Source organism: Phyllobates terribilis, unplaced genomic scaffold (assembly GCF_046119375.1).
Source record: "Phyllobates terribilis strain yellow unplaced genomic scaffold, ASM4611937v1 Scaffold_3__8_contigs__length_932513732, whole genome shotgun sequence".
NCBI classification, from domain to species: domain Eukaryota; kingdom Metazoa; phylum Chordata; class Amphibia; order Anura; family Dendrobatidae; genus Phyllobates; species Phyllobates terribilis.
The window spans coordinates 511,774,688-511,795,283 of record NW_027362763.1 but is presented as its reverse complement, the minus strand read 5'-3'; the positions used below and the strand labels follow the sequence as shown (position 1 = coordinate 511,795,283).

At 43.9% G+C, this 20,596-nt stretch overlaps 1 protein-coding gene across 1 annotated transcript in view; it reads left to right on the top strand.

The window, feature by feature from the left end:
* The first annotated feature begins 15,789 nt into the window (after positions 1 to 15,789).
* Positions 15,790 to 20,596, top strand: part of THEMIS (thymocyte selection associated) — a 90,936-nt gene continuing 86,129 nt past the window's right edge. Inside the window, exon 1 of the mRNA XM_073673206.1 lies at positions 15,790 to 15,946. Coding sequence (XP_073529307.1) covers positions 15,853 to 15,946 — 94 coding nt within the window. The 5' untranslated portion in view covers positions 15,790 to 15,852. The remainder of the gene's footprint in view (positions 15,947 to 20,596) is intronic.

The following is a 20,596-nucleotide window of genomic DNA, read 5'->3' as shown; positions in this document are numbered from 1 at the left end:
TGAGCGTACTGAGTGTTGTCGTCAGCAGCTAGCAGAGTTTGCGAGAGAACGGGAGGAGAGGCGGGTCAGAGAACAACAGGCCCAAATCCGGAGCGCGGAGCAGAAGAGCCGGACTAGGAGGAACCCCCGTGCAACGCACTGTCCCCGCACCATCGGGACGGTGATAAAGTTCAACCCGCAGCATGGGTGGGGCTTTATTCGGGACCGTAACAACCGCGGTGACGTTTTTGTGACCCACAGAGACGTCGAGTCCCACCTGCCGGAAGGTCACAAAGGCCGTGACCTCTACGTCGGAGACGAGGTCACTTTCACCCGGCACAAGGGTGCCAAAGGACCTTACGCCCTCCACGTACACCGCTTGACGGAGGAGGAGTTGCGGTACGGGGAGGAGGAGCCAGAGGACCCGGACGGGTCTGAAGCAACACAATATCACCAAGAAAAAGCAGGAGGGAGCCGTCGTTGAGGACGGGAGTAGAGACTGTATATAGTTGCCCGTCGGGGCACAGTGAACCGTTGCTGCTAAAATAGTCCCCGTTGGGACCAGTGAACTGTTTACCCGTTAACCCCTTCATCCTACAGGCTGAGGACTGTGAGCAGCCATTCCCTTCCCTCTACTTGGCCGAGGACTTAGAGCGGCCAACTTCCCCTGTAAATAGTTGCGCGTCCTAAAGCGCCCCCTACCGGTTTTATAGGAAAACCAGTGTTTCTTAGAGACTATCGCACTTTTCCCGGACACACGTTGCACAGTGTCCGGAGGAGGAACCTGAAACAAGAGACGACGAGAAAGTTTTATCTGCTAAGATATGTTATTTATATAATGTTTTTTATATGTTTTATATGTTAATATGAAAAATTTTGTATGTTTTGGTGTTTTTGTCTTTACAGCCCGAGGACGTGCTGTGATTTACCAGGGGGGAATGTAGCACCCTGAGGATTCGGCTGCTACAGGGGTATTGCACCTCAACCCAGAGGTGTGGTATTCCACTCCCGGGTAAGGATGGAGTGTGGGACTGAGCTCGGTAGGCTGCATGCACTACATACATCCCATTTCCGAGGAACAGGCCGACGGTACTCCCACTTAGAAATGTGCAGGTACGACCGAGTCTGTTCCTGGCTGGAGTGGGAGGGGGGTGGTACATCCCAAGTAGTGTAGGGGCAGATAGGGGGAGCAGCCTGGGTAAAGATAGGAGCTCATTGGGTGCTGGTCACCTGAGCTCACACATAGAGGGTGTATATAAGGTGGGCACCAACTAAGAACAGGGTCAGTCTGTCAGAATCAGGAAGAGGAGCAGAGCAGAGCCCTAGAGAGAGAGAGGAGAAAGAAAGAGAAAGACCCAGAGGGGGAAGACTGAAGGAACCCAAGAACCCAAATCAGAGCACCGGGTGAGGAGTCAGCAAAAGGGTACCGGAACCCAAACTGGTGGGGGTAAAAACAATCCCCAGCCAGAGACCGGAGGCCGTGGGCAGCATCTGCCACGGCCACCCACCACATTCACCCCGAAGGCGCACCACATGAAGGGCCAGGGAACCCAGGGCCAAGGGTGTCCCAACAGAAGGCCCGAGGGAGCTGGACCTAGGTGGATCACTGGTGGGGACGGCTGAAGAAAGGACAGAGGGAGAGCTCAGGGCCACGCTCCGGACTTGTTTGGGGGTTGGCTGGATCCAGGACCTGGTGGACGCAGCACGGCTCGGGTGGTCACTAGCAGTTGGAGTGACCGGAACATCAGCAGTGAGTAAATACCCTAAACTGCACAACCCGACTCTGTCTTCCTTTAACATCTATGCTGCACCACCACAACCCCCATCCTCTGCACCTGACCCCCTGAGGCTATACCCCACCCGTTGGGGGTTATACCATCAAAAGCTGCACCTACACCATCAGCCTCAGCGGACCCTGCTGCAGCGGCGGCCACAGTGACCGCATCACAACGGGTGGCGTAGTCGACACAAAAGAACTTTAGTAACATCTGTAGGACTGCCACATCACACTGAGCTTGACGCCCTGGGCACGGGACCGGGTCACAGCCGCTCGGAGACTACAACCCCCCATCTGATCCGGTGCCGGGTATTCCCCTCAAAAAGGAATATGTCCCAGGGGGCGCGTCACAAGCACTACCTAGCCTCCAGTAAGTTCACTGCCTACGCTGATAATAACCCCTTGACTCATCTAGAAACAGCCAAGTTAGGAGCAATGGAACAACGATGGATGGCTCGGCTGTCAAACTACCAGTTCACCATTAAGTATCGGGCAGGTCGCAAGAACACCAACGCCGATGCCCTGTCCAGGATGCCTCACCAGTCGGACACTGAAGAAGAAGTGGATGACCTGGAGGAGATTGAGCTACCTGCCTTCCACCGTAATGGAATGGTCCACTAGCAACGAGCCTCCAGGAGGCATCGCGGTAAGACGTTAAACCCTTTGCCTGACCACAGCTGGAAGGAGACCAAGGACAGCGACCCGGTTGTCAGCCGTATCAAATAACTGATAACCCAGGAAGGTTCCTCCCTGGAGAAGGACGAGTCTCCACAAGCCAAGCAACTGTGGAATGAGAGAAGCCGGCTGTTTATCTATAGAAAGAAGCTGTGCCGAAGGTATGTCAACCCGAGGACCCATGAGATGGTATGGCAGATCGTAGTGCCTAGGACGGACATCCAGATGGTGTTGGAGGCCTACCATGATCAAGCGGGGCACTTTGGCTGGAAGAAGCTAGAAACCCTGCTGAAAGGTCGGTTTTATTGGGTTGGAATGCGCAGTTTCATAGAGAGATGGTGCCGGGATTGTGGACCCTGTAGCCTTAGAAGAAAAGACTACAGCAGCCAGAAGGCACCCCTGCAGCCCATCAAGACAACTCGACCCTTGGAGATTGTGGCCCTGGATCATGTCAAACTGTCACCCAGCAGGTCAGGATATTCCTATGCCCTGACCATGGTGGATCACTACTCCCGGTTCCTGGTGGTCGCCCCCGTCAAGGATCCGATGGCAGAAACTGCGGCGAAGACGTTTCAGGCGTACTTCTGCAGGCCCCATGGATACCCGGACCAGGTGCTGACAGATCAAGGCCCTGCCTTTGAAGCCGAATTGTTCAAGGAGTTCTGCCATCTGTACAGGTGTAAGAAGATCTGGACTACACCGTACCACCCCCAAACCAATGGGTTATGTGAAAAGATGAATAACATCGTCATCGACCTATTGAAGACCTTACCGCTAGAAGAAAGAAACCAGTGGCCAGACAAGCTACCTGACCTGGTAGATCTGTACAACCACATACCTGTGAGTTCCACCAATTGTACTCCAGCATATCTCATGCGAGCAAGACTCGGAAAGTTGCCCATGGACCTGGAGCTTGGTGTAGTAGAACCCGAAGCAGATATGCCCACTGAGGACTGGGACACAACGCGACAGGAACAGTACAGGAGAGTACAAGCCTGCGTCGAAGACAGTCTGAATAGGGTAAGAGACAAGCAGGAAGCACAGTACAACAAGAGTGCGCCAGCAGAACCCTTAGCACCTGGAGAAGTTGTGCTAAAGAGAAAAAGAAGAAACCACAAACTTGATGACCAGTGGTAGAGGGAACCCTACACTGTGTTTAATTCAAGATTTGATAACAGGAAGACCTGTTTAATTACCAAGGACGGAGGAAGAACGACTGCAACGGTATCTAGAGACCATCTGAAGTCATGTCCAGGTCTGCTAAAACCCCAGGAAGAAGTGCCTCACATCGAACCGGAGGAGCCTAAAGAAGAAGTACTCCACACTGAATTAGGAGATTTCCCAGCAGATTGGCCTCAACTAGGTGGAGCAGTAATAATACCTGTGATGCATTTTTACCAACAGCCAGAAGACCCTCCACAGTAAGTAGAACCTGTAAGTGCCTCAGAAGAGCCTGCTCAAGAAGAATCCCCGGCTGGAGCAGAGCAAGAAGGCCTAGCCACTGGCTGGTATGCTTGCCAGTCCCATAGAGAGGTTAAGGCAGTTTTACAATTTACCCACACGTAGAACTGACAGGGTAGCAGATGGTGCAGACACAGATGCCATCCACACTCCTGTACTACGCAGATCAACACGTAACACCAAAGGCCAGGCCCCTGTCAGGTTCAGTGAATAAGTAGAAATACCTATAGTATAAATAGTTGCCCCTGGGGTATGTTGTTCTTGTGTAATTTTCATGTATTTAATTACTAATGTGTTTTGCCTGACAATTGACAATTTATATGAACATTAATTACCCGTAATGGTGTATATATAAAGGACTCAGTGGCTGAGGACTGTGAGCAGCCCAAAAACTCTTATGTGTGTAGTTGCACTCCCTGGAGTGCCCTTTTAAGTGACCACTGAACAAAAATCCATTTGGCGTGGCGGAAGCCGTGGTCCAGCACCTGGATCACCTATGCCCTGTAGCCAAGGGCCTACGTTGAGGGTTTTCAGGCGGGTCCCTCATGTGCCTCATGTTCTTTCACCGGTGAGATGGACACCATTAACTTGTAAGACTCTGAGGACGCTCTATATTTGTATATATTTATTATGTTTTTACACCTGTAACGTTCAAGAGATGTGCCTCCCATAAAGTGAAGAAATGTTAATGTTATTGTTAACCTGTTTTTGAAAAATGCTTCAGTCCAGGAGTACTGAGTTTTACTAGGGGGAATGTGGCGCCCTGTTGCGCATTGGTGCCACAGAACCCAGAAGGGTGCATGGATGGACTTCTCCACAAGAGACCCTCACACATTCACACACCTCCACCCTACCACCTCAGACCAGCAGAGGGAGCCCGTTAGGGACATATATAGGGAGGGTGGAGCTAGGCAGCTTAGTGGAGTTCCTGCTGAGACACAGAGAGGAACAGAGCTCAGAGTGAGCTCAGAGTGTGCTGACGCTCTGAGATAAGTGAAGAAAGCAGCAAGCTGGCTGCTGTGCTTAGGCGAGCCAAGGCCTACAGAACGTGTGGAAGCCTAGTGAGGGCCTTGAGTGGGCCGAAGGCGAGAGGAGAAAGAAGAAGTAGTGAGGGGGCAGAGGACCATGCCAGGCTCACCCCGATATGTATACCGGACACCGGGTCAGCGCCTACAGGGACCCTTTACACCCAGTAGGAACCACCGGAATCCCTGGAGGACTACAGGTCCCAGGTTCACCAAACACTGACTAAAGTACCAGGGCTAGGAGTCATGGAGGTCCCAGCATCCAGGGAGAGTGATCTCCAAAGAGAAGGCCCTACCACCAGGTCAGCAGGTGCAGAGAGAGACAGTAACCAAGCTAGGCCCAGCTCCAGGCAGGCACGAAGCTTAGAGAATAAAGCAGCGGGTCAGGAGGCCCTATACCCGCTCACTGGGGAGAGTCCAGAAGTGCGGCCTTCACCTGGAGTACCCTGGACCGTGCCTGCAGCATCACCAGTAAAGGTACTGAAGCTTACCCCTGTGTGAGTGTCCATCCTTCCTCCGGGACCGTCCTGCCGTCTCTCCCCTGCACCACCATCCAGTACATCCCCCACGCTGCCCTGAGGCCTGCTCCACCTGTGGGGAGCCATTCCATCACAAGCTGCCCTACCATCTGCCTCAGAGGACTGCTCCGCAGCCGCGGCACCCCTTAGCCGCATTCCACAGGTGGCGTCACGAATAATCCCAAAAACCCCATACAATAGAAGTTCCCCTTTTCACTGACCGCCCTGGGTCACGGACCGGTCCAGCCACCGTGATATCCCCCGGCAACCAGAGGACCGGCTGCCAAGTACCCCACGGCCCTGGGGGCGCGTCACGTGCAGGTAAGTAATGGGAGACTAGGTCACAGATGTATGGAGGAGACAGGTTTTGGATGGCTTTGTTTGCCAAAGTTAGGGTTTTGAACTGGAGTCTCTGGGCAATGGGGAGCCAGTACAAGGAATGACAGAGGGGATAAGCCATGGAATAGTGGAATGACAGATGCATTAGTCGGCCAGCAGAGTTTAGGATAGATTGGAGGGGTGCGAGAGTGTTAGAAGTGAGGCCACAGAGCAGGAGGTTGAAGTAGTTGAGGCGGGAGAGGATGAGGGCATGCACTAGTGTTTTTGCAGATTAATTGTTGAGGAATGTGTGGATCCGGGAGATATTTTGGAGTTGGAGTGGGCAGGAAGTAGAAAGGGCTTGGATCTCAGGTTTGAAAGAGAGATCAGAGTCAAGCTTGCTGGACTGGAGAGAGTGGGCAATCATTGACTTTGATGGATAGGTCAGTTGGTGGGGTTGAATGAGAAGGTGGAAAGATGATGAATTTGGTTTAATCCATGTTAAGTTTTAGAAATCAGACATTGTGGGATTCTGCGACTGTACTGTGCTGTCAGGGCAGGAAGCGGCGGAGGGTGACTCTCAGGGCAAGGTGTCGGAGAACAGAAAGGATGACGATGAGGTTGTAGATCCCACTTGTAGTTCAGCAGAGAAGGTGGAAGAGGAGGAAGACGAAGAGGTTACGTTGCAGCTTCCCGCACAAACAGAGTGATGGAACCACGACAAGCACTGCATCCACAGATACAACTCCTGGCTGTGGCCAGCAGCGGTCATGGGTCTGCAGTCCTTCGATAAGGTTTGTCTAGGCTGTGTCTTTTTGGAGACTGCAAAGGATGACACAACTCACGTTATCTGCCAACTTTGTTAAAAAGGACTGAGTAGAGGCAAAAATTGCAATAATTTGACTACTACATGCATGAAATGGCACATGTTTAACACAAAAGGTCCATATATATATATATCAAAAATAAATTTCTACTTCTAATTTCAATTATACACAAAATATTACCCAGTGAACAATTAATCACCAAGTAAAAATTGAAGTAACTAAAGAAAGTGTATTAAAATTAATCTTTTATTGTAGACATGATAAAAACAATTGAAAAAGGAAAAAGGTACCAAAAAAAGGGAAGACAAAATGGAGCCTTTTTTATATAAGAGGCGTGATAGTGAATATAATAGACATTATATAAAGGTCAAAAACATCCTTCCATTAACAGCAAAAGGTAATTCTTATACTGAGAAATTATTCCATATGTCACAGTAAAACATTATTAACAGCATGCAAAAAATAGATAAGGTACTTGAGTGCATAATCCCACCTAGTATATCATCATGCTAACTGTATAGAATGAATGTGACATCTCCAAATCTGATAGCCCTGATAGAGTATGAGGTAAATAGCATATAATATAGATATCTAAATGCTTATAACATATATTGTCCTTAGCAAAGATCCAAAATATAGCATGCAACCAAACACATCGATCGGTGCTCTCTACGTTATTGGCATATTGCATAAAATAGAAGGAGGAAGCCCAAATACTGAAATTATTCACCTGTATTATGTAACATGCACCACCATGGAGGCTCCTGCTTCATGAATAATAATAATTATAATAATTTCTCAGTATAAGAATTACCTTTTGCTGTTAATGGAAGGATGTTTTTGACCTTTATATAATGTCTATTATATTCACTATCACGCCTCATATAAAAAAGGCTCCGTTTTGTCTTCCCTTTTTTTGGTACCCTTTTCCTTTTTTAATTGTTTTTTATCATGTCTACAATAAAAGATTCATTTTCATACACTTTCTTTAGTCACTTAACTTTTTACTTGGTGATTAATTGCTCACTGGGTAATGTCTTGTGTATAAATGAAATGGTACATGCGCGATCAACATTCATTAGACTGGGAATCTCACTGTGCTAAAATGCAGACTAACGGGCCTTGCCAACCACCGGCCGCCCCATCAACCGCAGCTGCTGCTTTTTCCTCCTCCCTCACCGTGCCAAAGTGTTCTCAGACAGGTTTCCGGCCGCAGAACTTCCACTTGTTTACCCGCTACAGACGGGGTGAGTGAGAGTCCGCCAGCTGTTACGGAAGTGGACATGCCTGCTGTTTTTGACCGATCTCAGACACCGAGCACACAACATCTTTCTCAATCCACCATAACATCTCCGCCTGCACCTCTCTCACAGTCCAGCAGTTTGTCATGTTTACCCTACTCCACACTCATTTCAGAACAGTAGCCAGCCCTTGGTCCCACAGTTGTGGTCATATAAAAGATTGTTTTCTCCTACACATGCCAAAGCAAAGAACTTGAACTTCATCATCTCCAATCTGTTGGCCACGGAAATGCTGCCTTTCTGACGTTTTCCGAAAGCTGATGGCTGTCACAGTGCCCCAGTTGCCATTAATTCTCTAAGAAAGCTGTGCCTGCGCTACACCAGCTTGATGCAGACAACATCACCTGTTCCTTGAAAAAAAATATGTCTGCCAGGGTGCATTTCACAATTGACACCTTGACAAGCAAGCATAGCCAGGGGCGTTACATCTCGTTGACTGGCCACTGGGTGACTGTGATTGCTGTGGGGGAAGGCAGGGAATAGGCTGCTCCACAAGTCTTGGAATCCCCATGGCTTGCAGGGTGCTTGAGGATGGAGAACTAAACCATCACCCACTAGAAGATAGAGAACTAAACTACTAGACAACAGGGTTTAGAGAACTAATCTACTAGACAACAGGGGCTGGAGAACTAAACTACTAACACCTAGGGTTGGAGAACGAAACAACACACCAGAACATGGAGAACTAAACTACTAGACAACAGAGGTTGGAGAGCTAAACTATTAAACAGCTAGGGTTGGAGAACTAAACCACTACACACCAGTGGATGGAAAACTAAACCACTAGACAACAAGTCTTGGAAACCCCAAGGCTTGCAGGACAAACCTCTGTATCTAACACTTCCTCCACTACTTCTGCCTCCTCTAGGGCTTCCACCTGCATCCTCAACCTTTGCTTTAATGAGACACACGTTCCAACAGTGCAGAGAAAATCCCCCCCACCTTCGTACTGCACAGCCGGGGCTCACCGCAATCAGTCAGTGTTTAAATTAATATGCCTTGGAGATCGCAGTCATACAGATCAAGAGTTGTGGACAGCTATCCATTCTGAGTTTGAGCAATGGCTGTCTCCATTGAACCTGGAGCCAGGGAAGGCTGTGTGCAGTAATGGTGCTAACCTGGTGGTGGCCCTACGCTGGGGCAACCTCACACACATGCCTTGAAAGGCTCACATCCCCAACCTGGTCGTACAGCAATTTCTCCACCACTATCCCAGCCTGAATGTGCTGCTGCAGAAACCACGGTCGCTGTGTGCTCACTTCCGCCATTCGCAACCCGCAGATCATTGACTTGCATATGGACTTGGACCTCATGGAAGAGACCGACCCATGAGTGCCTTCTTGCAGTGCAATCTGCAACATGATTGTTGCCCATATTGTTAGGATTAGAAGTAGTACTGACTCCTGGGGTGCCACTCTGTTCAATCCATGGTACAAGAATATATTTTGCCAGATGCTCCCCCCCCCCTTGAAAGGGATGTGCCTATGCTGGAGTATCAAAACATGCTTGAAGACAATTTTGAGAGTGGTTTTCTGCAAGACAGCAGTGAGGCACATAGTGTGCATCGCAGTTATAGACTTCCAACCATGGGAACGTTGAGTCGTCAACGCAAAAACATTACCAACCTTGCTGGGGTTCTGCGTTGAAACCCCACCAAGGACAACATCTGCAAGGAATTTGTATGTTCTCCCTATGTTTGCGAGGGTTTCCTCCGGGTACTAATTTTTCTTCCCACGCTCCAAAGACATACTGATAGGAAATTTAGATTGTGAGCCCCAATGGGAACAGTATCACTAATGTCTGTAAATGTCTGTAAAGTGCTGTGGAATTAATGGCGCTATATGAGTAAAATAAATGTAAAAAAATAAATAAATTTCTAGAAGTCATTTCACTCCTATTTAGACCAGAATATGCACCTGCAGAACAGAGTACAAGTCTGACACATAGTGAACGACTGGAGAAGACGGTGCAGGAATATATTAAGCTCAATATCAATGCCATCAGGGTGAGTTTGGACCCTTTTGAATTTTGGCCTAGAAAAATTGAAGAATGGCCTAAGCTTGCCTGTCACGCTTTAGAAGTTTTATCAAGGACGGCAGTCAGCGTTCTCTCAGAATGTGTATTCAGCGCTGCTGGTGTCTTCATGGATAAGTGCATCTGGCTGTCCCCTGAAAGTGTAGACTGCCTAACTTTCATCAAGATGAACAAATCATGGATCTCCAATGACTTTTGAACTACAGTCGCAGACCAGGAAGACTAGGCGATGATTTAGTTTTTAGTGTGCAGCATTGATCTTGCGTTATTGCAGTTGTGACACCTTTGTCGTGGCTTCTGTGACTGTTGTTACTATGTTGCTGATGTTACTAAAAAATTTTCAAAATGTGGAGACTCCAAGTTGGGTCTCCATTTGGTGGTTTGCCTGTAGTGGAAGGTGTGTCAGAGCCCCATTATACTATTTTTACTCTGGGGTAATTGATAATGTCTGTAAAGCGCTGTGTAATTACTGGCGCTATATAAGTGAGTAAAATAAATAAATAGAAATTGATGCCACTTTAGTGGTATCTGCCCATAATTATTGAGAATGTTTGGTCTCCAAGTTGGGTCTCCTTCATGTGTGTTGCCTGAATTTGGCAGAGCTCTCAGAGCACCAGGCCTACACTTGTCACTCATCCACCTAATACTGATCAAAGTTTAAGCTAGAAATGCTGCTCTAAGCCCTGTCCAATGCATAAATGTGGCATGGTTTCAGGACCATGCTATTTGCACAACCAATTTAGATTCTGAAATTTAGACTCCTAGATGGAGCACAATATTATCACAAAATATTTATCTGCTGAAATGTGGCCTGGTTTCTGGACCACTCTATTAGAGCAAAGAATTTATATTGTGAAGTGTGGACTCCTGGCTGGAGCACAATACTAGCACAAAATAATTAAAAGCTGAAATGTGGCCTAGTTTCTGTAGCACGGTAGTAACACAACCAATTTAGATTTTAGAATGTGAACCCCTGTATGGAGCTGAATATCAGGATCAAATAATTAAAAGATCAAATGTGACATGGTTTCTGTAGCACGGTAGTAAGACAACAAATTTAGATTTTTTCATTTGAACCCCTGTATGGAGAACAATATCAGCACCAAAGAATTAAATGCTGAAATGTGGCATGGTTTCTGTAGCACAGTAGCAAGACAACAAAGTTAGATTTTATCATGTTTGCCCCTGTATGGAGAACAATATCAGCACCAAAGAATTGAAAGATGAAATGTGGCATGGTTTTTGTAGCACAGTAGTGTGAAAACAAATTAAATTTTTAGCATGTTTGGCCTGTATGGAGAACAATATTAGCACCAAATAATTTAAAGCAAAATTTTGCCCTGCTTTATGTAGTACGGTAGTAAGACAACTAATTTAGATGTTATCATGTGAACCCCTGTATGGAGAACAATATCAGCACCAAAGAATTGAAAGCTGAAATGTGGCATGGTTTCTGTAGCATAGTAGTAAGACAACAAATTTATATTTTATCATGTTTGCCCCTGTATGGAGAAATATTAGAATGGCCCCCACATACCCCTCCATATAGTATAATGGGCCCCACATAACATTCCACATAGTATAATGCACCCGACATTGAGCTCCATATAATATAATGCACCTCACATTGCCTTCCACATAGTATAATGCACCCCATATTGCCTTCCACATAATATAATGCACTCCACATTGCCTTCCGCATAATATAATGTGCCTCACATTGCCTTCCCTATAATATAATGCACCCCATATTGCGTTCCACTTAGCATAATGCACCCCACAATGCCTTCCATATAGTATAATGCGCTCACATTGCCTTCCACATAGTATAATGCGCCCCACACTGGCTTCCACAAAGTATAATGTACCCAATGTTGCCTTCCACATAGTATAGTGCATTTTAAGAATGGTCATTATTCTTTACACTGTGTGTCTTGTATCATGAGTAAGGGAGGTCTAACCACCTGGAAGAGATAGGAAGGGTGATCTAGAAGTGATCAGTCATAATTGTCTGCCCTACATTCTGCACAGACGAGTCATAGGTGGAAGAAGTTATTGTGGTCTGCACCAAATTAAGACGAAAATAGAAAAATAATTATTTGAATTCATTGGAGATATCACTGTTGAGTCTATGGATATATCTATGCTGTATACACTTATTCGGTCTACAGAGCTGGGATCTACCGTATTTTTCAGACTATAAGACGCACCGGACCATAAGACGCACCTAGGTTTTAGAGGAGGAAAATAAAATAAAAAAAAAATTAAGCAAAAAATGTGTTCATGATGCACTTTTAAGGGGGAGAGGGTCTTCTGCTGACACTGGTATTGGGGTAATATCCCCCAATTCTGACAATATCCCCTATCCTGGTATATATGCCCCCCCTTCCTTTTATACGTGGTCCCCATCCCCATCCTGGTATGCCTGGTATCCCTACATCCTGGTATGCATGGAACCCCTCCATCCTAGTATGCATGGCACCCCTCATCCTTATCCTGGTATGCATGGCACCCCTCATCCCTATTCTGGTATGCATGACACATCTCATTCCTGTCCTGGTATGCATGGCACCCCTCATCCCTGTCCTGGTATGCATGGCACAGCAATCCCCATCCTGGTATGCATGGCACAGCAATCCCCATCCTGGTATGCATGACACCCCTCATCCCTATCCTAATATGCATGGCACCCCTCATCCCTGTCCTGGTATGCATGGCCCCCTCATTCCCATCCTGGTATGCATGGCACCCCTAATCCCCATCCTGGTATGCATGGCACCCCTAATCCCTATCCTGGCATGCATGGCATCCCTAATCCCTATCCTGGTATGCATGGCACCCCTCATCCCCATCCTGCTATGCATGGTACCCCTCATCCTTATCCCGGTATGTATGGCCCCTCATCCTAATCCTGGTGTGTATGGCCTCTCATCTTTATCCTGTTATGTATGCCCCTCTCAGAGTTATCCTGGTATGTATGGCCCCCTCATCTTTATCTTGTTATGTATGGCCCCCTCATCTTTATCCTGTTATGTATGGTCCCCTAATCCTTACCCTGGTATGTATGGCCCCCTCATCCTTATCCTAGTATGCATGGTCCCCCTAATCCCCATCAGGCTGCACATAAAAAAAAACCCTCATACTCACCTTTCTTCTCTCCTCCAGCGCTGCGTACTGTCTGCCTGCACTGATCTCTCCATGTGAGTCGCACATGACGTCACTGCCATGCGCGGCTCACATGGAGAGATCAGCTGCCAGAAGTCACTGCTCCCCACGCCGGGACTATGTGGGCGGGGAGCAGTGACTTCATGCTGCTTAATAGCCGGCACACAGTGTAGCTGCGCTGCGGCTCCTGCTGCTGCCGGGCTATCGCGTGTGCCCGCTTATTAAAGGGCATGAATATTCACCCCTCTCCATTCCCATGAGCGTGGAGAGAGGTTGAATATTCATGCCCTTTTACAGCGGGCACAGGCGATTCCGGCAGCACCAGGAGCAGCGCTGCGGCTACACTGTGTGCTGCTATTAAGGAGCATGAATATTCAGTGCTCCCCATGCCCCATGGGCCTGCAGCCTCCTGTGCCCCGCTCCTCCACCGCTACCGCTCCCCCCACACCCCACATATATATACCCCCCCCCCAACATTCGGACTGTAAGACGCAGCCCCCTTTTTCCTCCAAAATTTTGAAGGAAAAAAGTGTGTCTTACAGTCCGAAAAATACGGTAATTCTAGGTGGCCCCTGTATGAGGATAATATTGGTCTTCTAACAGTGTTTATTTTTTTAATGATCAGCATGATTGAATATTATTCTGCTTCTATGTGGTGGTAATACAGTCAAGGCAGAAAGTGTTGACACCCTTGAAATTGTTCTAGAAACTGAAGTATTTCTCCTAGAAAATTTGTACAATTACACGTTTTGTTATACTCATGTTTATTTAATTTGCGTGTAATGGAACAACACAAAAAACTGTGAAAAAAGGCAAATTGGACATAATTTCACATAAAACCACAAAAAAGGGCCAGACAAAATTGTTGCCACCGTTTCAAAATTGTGGGCAAACAACTTTGTTTCAAGCATGTGATGCTCGTCCAAACTGGCAAGTAACAGGTGTGAGCAATATGAAAATCACACCTGAAACCAGATAAAAAGGGGAGAAGTTTACTCAATATTTGCATTGTTTGTCTGTGTGGGCCACACTGAGCATGGAGAACAGAATGAAGAGAAGAGAACTATCTGAGGATTTGAGAACTAAAATTGTTGAAAAATATCAACAATCTCAAGGTTACAAGTCCATCTCCAGAAACCTTGATGTCTCTGCTTCATATTTGCACCAAAATCACATCAAATTAGAGAGAAAACACATAAAAGAAACTCAGAAAACACGCAATAATCAGAGAAGATTGTTATTACGCTGTGTGGTAAGGACACCTGAAGAAAAAAAGCAGTAGAAAGAAAGCAGCATTTACGCTACATGTGAGCACGACCTCAACATTACATTTTTATAATTTTTTTTATAGGTTTAATAGAGAAAAAATATCAATCACACCATTTTTTTATGTCATTTACTGATCCCCATAAATAATCTGATCGCTGTGTTGTGCGGATCATTACGATTACAGGGCACCAAATATATCTGTTATTTGCTTATTTGTTATGTTTATTATTTAAAAAAGTGCATTAAAAATAAAATTTTTTTCATTATCAAGTGTTTTTCATTATTTTTTAGTAATTTTATAGGATGAAAAATTCCCTTTTATGCTCGCTCTAGAATACAAATACATAGAAATACACTGTTGTGTACAACGTATCAGTACTATCAGTACAATCTTCCTGTGGAGTCAAAGTCTGCAAAACAAGCCAGGTATACAAAATTCTCCCTGTTGCATCACCAGAGCCTGTAGCTCAGAAACTTTAGCTAATACCTGTAAAATGTTGAAGCTTATGGGTTCAAATACCAGGGAGACTCACAAAAAAGGACATTTTTGTAATTGCTTTTTATCATTTTTAGCAGTTTTATAGAAATAAAAAAATCAGACTTTTTCTTCACATTTAGTATACAGGGAACGTAGAAATACATTGTTTTATATAATGTATCTCTATGGACATGTCTAATCTGCTTCTGGATTAACTGCCTGCAATACAGGTTAAGATTACCAAATTCTCTTATCTACATTATTGTGGGCTGTCGCTCATGGATAGAGCTGCAGCCTGTGATCACAGAGATGCCATCAGATGAGAGAGATGAGTATTATAATTTAATTCATGCTCTGAGCGGAGAGATGCGGCCCCACCCCCCAAGGAGGATGAGCAAGGGTGCAGGTAGTCGGAGAAAGGTGCAGGTTAGTATTAGAAGCCGGGATAAAAGCCCTGACGTGCCGGGACAGCGGGACTGAGCCCTCAAATCATGACAGTCCCGCTGAATCCAGGACGGTTGGTAGCTATGTTGTTACCTGACTACACATGTATAATTATGGCTCTGAACTTCTCTCAAACACAACAATGACAACTCTTGAGCAGCAAATAAAATTATACAACTCTCCTGATTGGGTTTTTGACAGATACTAGCAATGAAAATATGAAATATGTTAGAAAAGAAGAACATTTAGAATTTATAAGCCAACAAAGTGTTTTTGCATCACTATTATGTCCCAACTTTCACCTTGAGCGCGTTTTGTAGGAAGTAAAAATGCTATTTAAATCACATAGGTTTTTTAGCCAGACATATAAGAAATGCTAGCAATGATGTGCTGTTGGTTGAACTCATTTCTCTGTTTGTGAAGTGCATAAGAACAGGAACTGTACATACGTTTCTAACACACAAACCTCTTCCTGTCTGCATCTCTAAAAAACAAAGATTAACTCTGCATCTGATTATTGTGCGCTTCACCTTTGTCACATCAGTTCAAAAACTTCTAGCTGACTGTATGTCTTGCCTTAGATGATGACTACTACGCTTCAGGCTTTTGTTCAGTCCCTGGATCCCAAAACTCTACCTCGGGTCCTGCAGATACAATCTGGATTTTATCATGGAGGTAATGCTGCAAATCCATTAGCTATTCTTTAAGCTCGACAAACTATGGTTTAAGTAATTGACAAATGGATAGCATATCAGCTTAATTAAGAAGTTGGGAGTCAATTTCTACTCATTGTCTACAAAAATGACAATTAATCCAGAAATGTAAGATCTAAGGAATATTCATTGGTTATGTGCAGTAACTTGATCAGTCATTGTCTCCTTTGGTATTCGGTTTCATTTTGTCACTTGCACAATATTTACTGTATAATGACTTAATGAATAATAATAATGTATAATGAATAGAATAGGGAACATGTCCGGGATTTCATTTTGAGAGAATATTTAATGTTTTTTGGTATGTAAGCATTATTATCTTTATTATGCTTTGCTAATATAGCGCTATCAATTCCACGGTGCTTAACATACAATATCATCACTGTCCCCATTGGGGTTCACAATCTAAATTCCCTATCCTTATGTCTTTGGAGCGTGGGAGGAAATTGGAGAACCCAGAGGAAACCCACGCAAGCACAGGGAGAACATACAAACTCCTTGCAGATGTTGTCCTTGGTGGGATTTGAACCTAGGACCCCAGCGCTGACAAAGCAACAGTTCTACACTTCACAACTTTACACAACTCTATAATGTACATCTGCATCATGTAGGCAGGCTTGAAACCTGCTTGGCAGTAAAAAATAAGGCATATTTTTCAATAGTACAGGACTTAGTTCAAATATATAATGCACCAGATTTATTAAACTGTAGTGGTATATGCTGTTTGATAAATTTGGTGCCACTTTAGATTGCCTAGTCTAAGTTTATACAGTATATTAGTTGGCTTACTTTGTGCCAGAAATTTGCGCCAAAAATTTGGCTCATTTTTTGACCCATTAAGCTACAACCCCTTTCTAAATAAGCACAACCTTTTGTGCAAAGCCACTCCACCTTGGAGGAGAAAGTATCTAAAGCACGTAATAAATATGGTACAATACATGAAAGACATTTTTTTTTTCCTGAAAATTATAGCAGACTTTTGGTGCATTTAGTTTAGTAAATCTCACACACTATTTCCAGCTTAGAAGAAGAATTCATTTTTTAAACTTCCCCTTTTCGATGTGCTCATGTATAGGAATTATTTTTATTGGATTCAAATCGTATTAGTTAACATGACAAATTTCATCTCCACAATGGCACATTTTCTGTTTTTTTTTTTTTTTTTTTAAATGTTTATGAAAGTTATAAAGAAATGTTTAACATTACAGTCCATTAAAGATAAAAGACTTGATGAAAGCAAGGTTTCCTGTCAAAGATTTAAAAACCCGAAAAGGAGGCGCACATCCAAAATAGTGACAAAGTAAGAATCCTTTATTCACCAACAGCAACTACTTTTCAGCTATCTCTATGGTGCCTTTCTCAACGCAGCTGGTGTTGGTGAATAAAGGATCCTTACTTTGTCACTATTTTGGATGTGCAGCCTCCTTTTTTTTATTTTACATCTTTTATAGGGTTTCCTTGGGGGAGTTTTGCACCCATTCAGGCAGTGCTGCTGTTTTCTGTATATACAGTGGGGAAAATAAGTATTTGATACTGCTGATGCTGATTTTGCAAGTTTTCCCACCTACAAAGAATGGAGAGGTCTGTAATTTTTATCATAGATACACTTCAACAGTGAGAGACAGAATCTTAAAAAAATCCAGAAAATCACATTGTATGATTTTTACATAATTAATTAGCATGCTTCTTACGGAGTTATTCCTTAGTTGCCCTGGCTGTGTGTTTCAGTTGTTCATTGTGATGCTGGAAGACCCAGCCACGACCCATCTTCAATGCTTTTACTGAGGGAAGGAGGTTGTTGGCCAAAATCTTGCGATTCATGACCCCATCCATCCTCCCTTCAATACAGTGGAGTCGTCCTGTCCCCCTTGGCAGATGACCCCATCCATCCTCCCTTCAATACTTTGTAGCCGTCCTGTCCCCTGGGACGGTGTTCTTGGGAATGTACTCATCTTTCTTCTTCCCCCAAACACGTTGAGTGGAGTTAATACCAAAAAGTTCTATTTTGGTCTCATCTGACCACATGACCTTCTCCCATGCCTCCTCTGGATCATCTAGATGGTCAGTGGCGAACTTCAAACAGGACTGGACATGTGCTGGTGTGAGCAGGGGGATCTTGCGTGCCCTGCAGGATTTTAATCCAATGTTTGAGACTGTGATACCAGCTCCCTTCAGGTCATTGACCAGGTCCTCCCATATAGTACTAGGCTGATTCCTGACCTTTCTCAGAGTCATCCTTACCCCATGAGGAGAGATCCTGCATGTAGCCCCCGATCAAGGAAGATTGACAGTCATCTTGTGTCTCTTCCATTTTCTAATAATTGCGCCAACAGTTGTTGTCTTCTCACAAGCTGCTTGCCTATTGTCCTGTAGTCCATGCAAGCCTTGTGCAGGTCTACAATTTTATCTCTGATGTCCTTATCTCTTTGGTCTTGGCCATGGTGGAGAGGTTGCAGTGTGATTGATTGATGTGTGGACAGGTGTCTTTTATACAGGTAATGAGTTCAAACAGGTGCAATTAATACAGGCAATGAGTGCAGAGTAGGAAGGCTTCTTAAAGAAAAACTAACAGGTCTGTGAGAACCAGAATTCTTGCTGGTTGGTAGGTGATCAGATACTTGTTTCATGCAATAAAAAGCAATTTAATCATTTAAAAATCATACAATGTAATTTTCTGTTTTTTATTTTTAGATTCTGTCTCTCACAGTTGAAGTGTACCTACGATAAAAATTGCAGTCCTCTCCATTCTTTGTAGGTGGGAAAACTTGCAAAATCGGCAGTGTATCAAATACTTATATTCCCCACTGTGTGTATATATATGTGTATATACACACACATATATATGTATATATATATATATATATATATATATATATAAAAATATATATATGAGAGAGACAGACAGAGATATAGATCTATCTATTATAGATATTTATCAACAAAATGGTGGGAAGTCAGTTCATTGGGACTTTCAATGGAATGGTCATCTAATGTATCATACAGACTAATTCAATACTGTAGTGGAAGTATACATCTTGTTGATTACAATAAATCTTTTTTCTCCTATATCTTAAAGTGGTTCTGTCTTGGTAATAGATTAATGTTTTCTCATCAATATATCTTCATCTGTAAGTGAGCATTCCAACATAGGCATGTTTAAGAATAGTGAATGAAGTTATTCTGTGTCGCATGATGACCCACAAATTAGTTAACAATGAAATCAAGGTAACTGGAATGAAAATTTTGATGTCATCCCAAAAATGTAAAAATCAAACATAATTGCAATCCTATTTGACTGAAAAACATTTGAGCAAAAAGGTGGAAAGGAATTTGAAATATGTACTGTCTCTCTGACATTGGATTACTAGTTTATACATCTAACCAGCAATTTTATAAAGTATAATATTCTATACAAACATTTTAATCTGTATATCAGGAGAGAATGTAATATCCTTGTGTTTCTGGAATGATCTAATGTTTGTACTGCACCTTGGATGATACATTATAATATACCGAAGAATGTGTCTTGGATTGTTCAGTCAGTGATGTGTTCTACCAGTCTACAAATTTTATACAAAGGATTTTCAATTTCATAAATGTTCTGTAGAAATGTCAGAATATCAATTTTGGGGGGGAATTTCTATGTGATCATTATCTTGTAAAGTGAGAGAAATGTATGTTACTGCTGGAGGAGCATGATTGTTTGACCTGGATAAATTTTAGTAATGCAATGTACTAAAGGAGTTACACTGGGAAAATGTCATTGTTCTAGGAATATTTCATTTCCAGTGTCTTAAAAATTGAGTAACGTTACTTTATATAAGAAGATTAAGTAATAGAAAGTGTAGCACATCCCACCTCATAGATCGACAAATATCTGAAATTCAGTCACTTGTTCTATTGTCATGGTCAGCTGTAAATGCAGTCAACATTTTATACATTTTGGTAATACTAATAACATGTTAGCACAAATTATATATTCCTTTATGAATTTAGAGCATAATGTGAACACCAACATGGAAATATTGGTGACGGTTAATATTTATCAGTTAACGAGCGTGTTTTTTAATGAGGAATTGATAGTAAATACTAACACAATGTAAGCAAATATGTGCGAATGTGCCTTCCTTCGTACTAGCGTAGCATACAATTGTGCTCAAAAGTTTACATACCCCGGCAGAATTGTTCCTTTCTTGGCCTTGTTTCAGAGAATATGAATGATAGCAAAAAAAATTTCTCCACTAATGGTTATTGGTTGGGTGAAGCCATTTATTGTCAAATTACTGTGTTTTCTCTTTTTAAATCTTAATGACAACCAAAAACATCCAAATGACCCTGATCAAAAGTTCACATACCCCAGTTCTTAATACCGTGTATTGCCCCCTCCAACATCAATGACAGCTTGAAGTCTTTTGTGGTAGTTGTTGATGAGGTTATTTATTTTCTCAGATGGTAAAGCTGCCCTTTCTTATTGGCAAAAAGCCTCCAGTTCCTGTAAATTCCTGGGCTGTCTAGCATGAACTGTGCGCTTGAGAGCTCCCCAGAATGGCTCAATGATATTGAGGTCAGGAGACTGAGATGTCCAGAACCTTCACTTTGTTCTGCTGTAGCC